The following is a 9040-nucleotide window of genomic DNA, read 5'->3' on the forward strand; positions in this document are numbered from 1 at the left end:
TTTTATTTTTGAGATAATAGTATAATTATATCATTTCTCCCTCCCCTTTCCCCCCTCCAAAGCCTCCCACATGGCCTTCTTTGCTCTCTTTCAAATTCATGCCCTCCTTTTTTCATTGTTATGATATATATGTGTGTATCCTCAATATAGCCTACTCCGTCTCTATAACGTTACTCATATGCATGTCTCAGGGCTGACCATTACATATCAGATGACGGGTTGCTGTGCTCTTCTCTGAAGACCGTTTCTTCCACTCTCACACTTTCCTAGGTCCCCATAATTCTTCATCTTGGGTTACGGCTGGGCTCTCCCATCCACTGTGGCATGTCTACTGTCCTGTTCAGCTCACCTTCGGGCAGTCATGATGATGAGATCTTAGGGGTGTAGATTCTGACACAATCTCACAGCAAACGCCTGATCCTCTGTCTCATATAATCTTCCCACCCCCTCTTCTGCAATTATCCCTGAACTTCCAGGGCAGGAGTAGGCATCTGTAAAAATTCCTGATTGGGAACACTGTTACGGAATTCTCCATAAACTGGTACAGATGCTTCATTAGTCAGAGAAGGGCAAGCACAGCTGCAATAACAACCAGCCTAGAAAACGACGGTGGCTTGTATAGCAAAGGTTAGCCCTGCTTGTGGTCCATGTTCACAGAGGATAAGGTGGAGATTCTCACCACATGGAGCTGACAGATGGCCTGCCTCAGCACATCCCTCCATGTTGAGATACAAGCGAGCCTGACACTTAAAGCCTCTCCTATGTCCATCTCATTGATCAAAGAAAACTCAGACGCATGAACTTAGCAAGGCACAGGGCCTTATCCTGCTTCGTCGTGCTGAGCATTTGCTTCTGCAGGACCGTGAGATGCATCCTACTGAATTCTAGGGACTGTCTGGCAGTGTTAGTTGTGATCCGCTCTCCCCCATTTCCAATCCCCCACTTCCCATCCACAAGTGGCCAATGAGATTCAAATGAAAGTGGAGACTCGAACTAGCCACACACCTCAGTGGGCTGAGGTGCTTGCCACCCAGCCTGACAACATGAGTTTGATCCCCGGGATCCAGACGGTGGAAGAACTGATTCCTGCAAGCTGTCCTCCAACAGTCACACATGCACTGCAGGACATGTGTCCCCATTCACATACACAAAATAAGTAAAATGTCACTTAAAATATTTTCAGTAAGTGGAAATGATTGGAGTTCCTGGGAACACTTTACTCTTCTGATACTGGAGTCGCCTTGTCTCCCTATGGGAAGAAAAGTTCAACTGCTGACCCGCTGAGCTTCAAAACCAATACCCAAAGTGTCTTCCCCCAGACTCTCATAGGAAGAAAAACTAAACTCTTGTTTGGCCATAAGCACCGTGGCTTGGATTTCCAGTTTCATCTGAAAGCATTTCTGCCTGATAAAAGAGCTCAGTGTGTAAACAAGATGTACAATTCCCATCTTCAGTGAATAGCAATCCTTTGAACGGATTCTGTGGATGACGAGAGAGAATGCTAAACATACCGGCAGCCTCAGAGCGGATTGCCTAGGTTTCTAGCCTCCATTGGTGTAAAAAAAATGGTGAAATAAGATTCCTCAAATGTGACAGTTGCCAAACTGAGTGACTGGCAAGTAATGACCCGTTATACTTCCTATTTAAATATAAAATTTCTATAGCAATACATCATTTTCATTACAAAATATATTTTCTAAAAAAAATGTATTTCATCAAAGTTGTATTCATACCAACACTATGTTAGCCACTTTTCTGTGGTGTTATTGATTCATTACTGTTTCTTAAAATCCTTTTAAACAATTGAGATATAATTTTCACATAATTATAATTCATCCATTTAGAGTGTGTGATTTGTTATGGTTTTTAGTACATTCGCAAAGTGGTGAGGATGCCACTTGTCTGAGTTGAGGTTCTTCTGCAGCGATGAAACCAAGGCAACTTGGGGAGGGAAGGGCTTTATTCAGCATATGCTTCAACATCACAGTCCACCATCCAAGAAGTCAGGACAGGAACTCAGGCAGGGCAGGAACCTGGAAGCAGGAGCTGATGCAGAGGCCATGGAGGAGTGCTGCTTACTGGCTTGCTCCTCATGGCTTGCTCAGCCTGCTTTCTTTTAGAACCTGGACCAGCAGCTCAGGGATGGCACCATCCACAATGGCCTGACCCACCCCCATAAACCACTAATTAAGAATATGCCCTACAGTTTTGTCTACAGCCCTCTCTTATGAAGGCATTTTCTCAACTGAGGCTCCCTCCTCTCTGATGACTCTAGCTTGTGTCAAGTTGACATAAAGCTGGCCAGTACAGTACTCCACTGTAGTATGAGGGTATTTTTGTAGCCTACAGGAAGCCTCATGCATACTGTTCTTGCAGAGGACCTGAAGTTTGTCCCCAGCACCCACATGATAGCTCAGAACCATCCATAACTGCAGTTCCAGAATGTCTGGCAACCTTTTCTGTTCTCCTCACACTCTTACACTCACATAGCAGCACATGCACATCGACATGCCTAATTATTTATTAATTATTAATTATTACTAAGTAAAGTCTTCTGCAAAGCTAAAGTGCACCCATCAGAAATGCACTGGCTCCCCATCACAGCCCTCTGTGACTGCTGGGTCTGCCTCGTTTCATCGTTTCACCACCTTCCAGGTCTGTTCACCATTTCCTATGCTTTCCCTTTCTCTACTTCATTAATTTCTGATGCTACTGCTTGCTTCTGCTTGCTTTCGACTTAGTGAGCTCTTTTCCCTACCTCTTGGATGATGGTCACTTTGATACATATTCTTTCTGTTATATTTGTGTTTGACTATTATTTGATTTTGTTGTTGCTGCTGCTGGTGCTAATTTGGGACAGGACCTCACTCTAACCCACAGCAGTCCTCCTGCCTCCATCTCCTAAGTGCTGGGATGAAGAAGTGAGCCACCACTCACAAGTGTTCTTCTTTTGAAAACATAGGTATTTGTAGGCAAAGTTTTCTGTTTTAGTCACATCTCATATTTGGTTGCACCAAATACCGATCTCCGAGTATGTTTTAACTTCTTTTGTTGTCTTGTCAGTTGCTTATTCGTTGTTGAGAAGCGTGCTACTTAATGCCCACAGATCTGTGAATTCTCCACATTTCTGTTATTGATTTGAAATTTTTAAAATTACATTTGTGGGCAGAGGAGAGGAGTGCACAGGCCACAGCATGTCTGTGGAGGTCAGAAGACAATTTTCAGGAGTCAATTCTCTCCTTCTACCATGAGTCCCCAGGATCGGACTGGGCCATATGGCTTCAAAGCAAAAGCTTTCGTGTGCTGACCCACCCACTTGCCAGGAAGATGTATATATTTGATTGGTTGATTTTGGCCAGGGTCTCTCTGGCAAAGCTCATGCTGTCCTTGAAATCCCGTCCTCCTATCTTGGTCTCTCAAGAGTTTAGAGATTATAGTTGTGTACCAACTTACCCCACTATTACCAACTTCTAGACACTCCATCGTGAGGATATATCAAATGTGTCCAGTCCCTTTAAGTATACTATGGTTTGCTTTATAGGGTGCTGTGTGATCCCCACTACAAAACATTCTGTGTGTTTGGGAGGAGAACATGTACCCTGCTAGGCTGAGTGTTTCATAGCTGCCTGCTGGAGGCTAACTCCAGGAGACTAGTTCTAATCTAGCAATTGAGAACTACAGTGCTGTCAGACTTCAGTTTCCATATTAGTCTTCTATCTAGTTGACCCACCCATCACAGAAAGTGGGGTATCAATGATGTCCTTGCTACCTTCATGCGGACAATATACACATGATATATACCTATATTGAAATGTCGCACTGGACTCCAGAAAGAAAAAAAAAAAGCATGACTCTTGACAATCAAAATAAAACTTTTTAAAAGGCAAGATACTAAAGTCTCCAAATCATTTTTGTTGAATTACCTATTTCATTGTCAGTTTGGTCCATGTCTATTTCAAGCATTTGGAGGCTCTGCGGCCAGATTAAGACGAGATTGGCATGTCTTCCATTGGGGTCAGTCCTTTCAAAGCTGTGTCTCCCGGACTGGTTTTTGATCGAAAGTCTTTAGCAAATCCGTTGGTGCCCTTGCTCCAGCTTTCTTCCTATCTTCTTCCTGTCTGTTGACCTCAGCCTTACCATCTTTGCGTCCACAGTGCATCTTCTGTAAACAGCATACAGCACCATGTTTCCCAATCCAGCCTGTCAGAGTTGCTTTGTTACTTAATCCATTAACATTTATGAATATAGCTGAAACCACAGATTCCTGAATGCTAATTTCCTTGTTCTGTTTTTCTGGAAACAGCACCTTAAAGAAGCTACTTATGTGGGGGTGCCATTTGCTCTTAACTGTCTGAGAACATCTGTCTTTTATCTTTATGCAAAAAAAAGTAATAGCTTGGAAGATATACACTCTCGGGTCATTATCTTCTTCCTCAAAACATTGAAAGCCTTTGGGATTCAGCATTGCTGGGAGCAATACAGCCCCACATGACTTATTCTTGTAACTGCCACATATTACATAATCGAGTTTGGTTTGCTTTGGTTTGGTCTGGTTTGGTTTATTTTGGTTTGGGTTGGTTTTTGAGGCAGAGTCTCTCATAGCCCAGGCTGGCCTCATATTTGCTATGGAATTGAAGAGGACCTTGATTTTCTGAGCCCCTCACTTCTCTCTCCCACGTACTGGAGTTATTGGCCCATGTATAAACCATCTGTTTTGTGCAATTCTGGGGACCAAATCTGGGGCATCATGCCTGCTAGGCAAGTTCTCTAACAACTAATCTACATCCCTAGTCACTCGTTTTGTTTTTTGATACAGAGTCTTGGTGTGTACTTCATGTTGGCCTCAAGCCTGAGTCGTCCCTGCTTCCACCATCTGTGCGCTAGGATTACAGGCCATGCACCATTTGTCTGTTTGTATCAGCCATCGTAGACATAAACACTAACAGTAGCCTCCTAACTCAAATGCTCTCCTGGTTTAATGGCTGTGGGGACTGAGGGACTGTGGTGGTTTGAATAGTAATGGCACCCATTAACTCATATTTAAATGCTTATAAAGTAGCATTAGGAGGCATGGCCTTGTTTGAAGAAAGTGTGACACTGGGGTGGTCTTTGGGGTTTCATATCCCCAGCCAGGCCCAGTGGGTCTCTCTTTTCCTGCTGCCTTTGGATCCAGATGTAGACCTCTCAGCTCCTTCTCCAGCACCATGTCTGCCTGCGAGCTGCCAGGCTTCCCACTGTGATGATGGCGGACTAAACCTCTGGTTGCAGCTGGACAGTGGCATACACCTTTAACCCCAGCGCTCAGATATCAGAGGCAGGCAGGTCTATGTGAGTTTGAGGCCAGCCTGGTCTATAGAGCTAGCTCCAGAAGAGACAGGGCTGCACCAAAACTGTCTGGAGTAGCAGCATTGGGGCAGGAAAGGGGGTGGGGATGGGGGGTTGCTGTGGTCGTGGTGTCTCTTCACAGCAACAGAAACCCTAAGACAGACAGGGCTGTTAGAGTTGAGGGACTCCTTTTGTGTATTTAACAGGGGACTACATTTCAAATTAAGTGCCATCGGAGAAGAGCAGGGATCCTGAGTTCTAACTGAACACTGGAACCATGACAGCATCCAGGTTTCACTTAAGACCGATTTGATCAGAATCTCCTAACTAAAGTTCTGTGACTTTAAATTTGTATTTATTTTAAGTATGTGTGTGCCTGTTTGCCTGTTTGTGCACCACACACGTGCAGGTGCCCTTGGAGGCCAGAAGAGGGTGTTGGATCCCCTTAGACTGTAGTTAACAGGACTGTGAGACACTATGCAGGTGCTGGGAACTGAACCTGGGTCTTCTGTAAGTACGTAAATGCTCTTAACTACTGACCTTCTTTTCCAGCCCCAAGATTCTGTCGGTTTCCATTCCTAAAGGGATTTTAATGTGTCAGAGGAGAGAAACCTGGGGTGTTCATACCAAAAAACAAACAAACAAACAAACAAACAAACAAAACCAAGTTTCCACTGTTGCTGCTGGGATCAAAGGCCGTCCAGCTGCAGCCATTCTTATAAAGGAAAACATTTCATTGTGGCTGGCTCAAAGTTCAGAGGTTTAGTCCACCATCATCACAGAGGGAAGCCTGGCAGCTCGCAGGCAGACATGGGGCTGGAGGAGGAGCTGAGAGGTCTACATCTGGATCCAAAGGCAGCAGGAAAAGAGACCCACTAGGCCTTGGTTTGCATTGGTGGGGATGAGGGCCAACTCAGATAAGCTTCGTACCACATGTATTATGCTCATCCTGGATAAGGACGGATGGGGTCCTGGATAAGGAGGTGGGAAGGTTTTGTGTGTTTCTGGGTGTGTCTATGGAAGAGAGCATAGTTTTTGTGGTGTGTGTGTGTGTGTGTGTGTGTGTGTGTGTGTGTGTGTGTGTGTGTGTGTTTGAAAGCCAGAAGTCAATGTCAGGTGTCCTCAGTCTATCTCCACCTTGATTTTCAAGGTAGGTCCCTCACTGAACCTGGAGCTCCCTGTTTAGCGAGATTGGCTTACCAGATAAGCCCGGTTTCCTCCTGCCTCTACCTCCAGTGTCCTCCATGCTGGTGCGTTTGTTTGTTTGTTTAATGTGGGTGCTAGGAACCCAAACTCAGGTCCCCGTGCTTGATACCTGATCCATCTTTCCAGCCCAGATGACACAGACATCTCCCCAAACCTTTCCCAAGTCAACAAGGCCCCAATTCTCTCCTCCAAGCTCCATCCAGCCTTATGACTTTTTCAAAACGGTGCTGGACTAAATCTCTGTTTTATGTCTTTTTTTAACCACTCACCTTGAATGACAGATGGTAACAGCTGATGCAATTAATACGTTTGTCTTGGTATTCTACATAATGATCAGAGACTAAGAAACAATTTGTCCACAAAGTGATAAGGCGGGGAGATAAACACAGCACCAGGCGTCTGGCTCCGAGCTCCATAACTTCAGCCACTGCTGCCAGAGCACTCCTGCTGCCAAGAGACCGGGTTGGTGCCTCTGATTTCTACAACCCTACGGGAGGGGCTGGGTGCTCCACCTGGGACAATGCTTTGTGCAGCATCTGAAGATGTGGAGAACCTTGGACTCCACATCCCAAGGTCTGAAGTCACAGATGATGGATGCTTCACTCCACCGAGTTCACCTGCTTCCCCAGGTGATTCTACTCTGGAACTTCCAAACATCCCTGCCCTAGTCTGAGTTCTGAATGGGGCTTCCTTCTTCTCCATACTCAGGCATCTCAGCAAACACAAGCCACCCATCTGTGACCACAGCAGATCAGGCTCTCACCTGGCGGGTGAACGTGGAGGTCCTGGAACACAGGTGGAGTTGCTGCTCAGGGGCAGGCTCTCTGCTCTCAGCCCACAGGGAGAGGCTGGCTGCTGAGGCCCATTATCCTGGGCAGGAGAGCTCAGAGGGGCTCGTTGAGGGGACACAGAGTGGCTATTAAGTAGAAAGCACAGTGAGCTTCACCCTTTTGTTATTCCCTCTCTGCACTGTCACTCTGACAAGCTTTGCCTGACACAGGGGCATTAATTTTTCATGCTGCCCTACTGCAGACACACAGATTGGATTGGGACTAAGATGAATGAAACTCGGATACAACTGGGAGTGCAGAGATGCCAGGCTACAGGTCACATCATGCTCCACTTCAGCCTCTTGTCCCCGGCTGCTGCTTTACATGCACTCCCGTGGCTCCACAGAGCCAGAGGTGACTACTGAGGGGAGGAAACACAATACCCTCAGCTGGTAACAGGAAAGTTGATTAAGAAAAATCCACTCCCTCTATCTGGTTACTGATCTCCTGTTTATCTTCATTTGAACTGTCCTGGGTAGATGTGTTTTAATTGCAAGCCACTTCCATTCTTTTTCCGGAACCAGGCAGGGCATACATTATAAAATAAATAAATGATTAAGAAACATCTAATTATTGTTATTAGTTTCTTACTTGGAGGGACTTCCGAGCTGCTGCTTATTAAAGTCATTCATCAAGGAGCCACCGTGCCCTTTCTGGAGGCATTGCTCCCAGGGCCGACATGGGATTGGCTGTCTCATGCTGTACATGGGGCTTAATAAACACGGGCAATATTGATGGCTGTGAATTCCTCCCTTAGCCTAAGCGCCAGTGTGATGGATTGATGCTTCCTAAACATGGAGACTATTTCTCCGGCCATTCATCAGCCCTACCACAAATACAGGTGTCAGCCTGAGCCGACGTCAGACTCTAACTGCCTCCCCCAGAGCATGGGGAGAGAAGCCTGCATTTCCCACCCAGGGACCTCATCAATTTTGCATGCACTGCAGTCCCTTGACTTGTTAAATATTTATAACAATGTCATTATTTACCAAACAAGCTACCCGGCTGCGTCAGTGCCCCCCAGAGAAGAACTCAGGAGTGTAGAGCAGGGCCCTCCCTCCAAAGAACCTTCAGGATAAGGGAGGTTGGGTTTGGCAGGCAGGTCTCTCTGCCTTCCTTCTAGAATGTGTCCTAAGGAATGTCTAAGGCTTCAGAACTGTTGGTTGCAGGGCTGCATGTCAGCCCCTAACTGGAGATCACAGAACTACAAGACTAATAATGAACAGTTGAGTAGTGGCTGATCCTGGCTATCGGGGAAGTCACACTGACCTTCTTCACACCAGATCTAGCCTTCCTTCACTCTTCTCTGTGACACCAGTCAAGAGCTGTGTGAATCTTCCTGGCCATGGAAGTTGACAAGCCTGCAAAGAACCTCACCCATCACCTCACTCATTCTGCAAGGATTTCCTGAGCACTGACAAGAGACAGGAACTGCAATGACAATGGGTGCTTGTGTCCCCAAAGTGCCTCCTCCAGGTGCCTTCCTGACAAAGTCCATCTGCTTGGCCCTAATGGGAATGCCACTTGAGCTTCCTCGCTGTTCTGGTATGGGCTCTAGACCAGTGGTTCTCAACCTGTGGGTTGCAACACCTTTGGCTTGGAAGGGGGGTGTCAAATAGCAATGGAAACCCTAAGTAAAACAGCAGTCACTTTATAACTAATATGCTTAAGGAAACTGT

The 9040-nt window shown here is 46.0% G+C and overlaps 1 protein-coding gene across 1 annotated transcript in view; it reads right to left on the bottom strand.

Moving 5' to 3' along the window:
• LOC120099923 (uncharacterized) overlaps positions 1-363 on the bottom strand; it is a 98760-nt gene extending 98397 nt beyond the window's left edge. The window contains exon 1 of the mRNA XM_063280718.1: positions 350-363. Coding sequence (XP_063136788.1) covers positions 350-363 — 14 coding nt within the window. The remainder of the gene's footprint in view (positions 1-349) is intronic.
• Positions 364-9040: the final 8677 nt, after the last annotated feature.

Source organism: Rattus norvegicus, chromosome 1 (genome assembly GCF_036323735.1).
Source record: "Rattus norvegicus strain BN/NHsdMcwi chromosome 1, GRCr8, whole genome shotgun sequence".
Classification (NCBI taxonomy): Eukaryota; Metazoa; Chordata; class Mammalia; order Rodentia; family Muridae; genus Rattus; species Rattus norvegicus.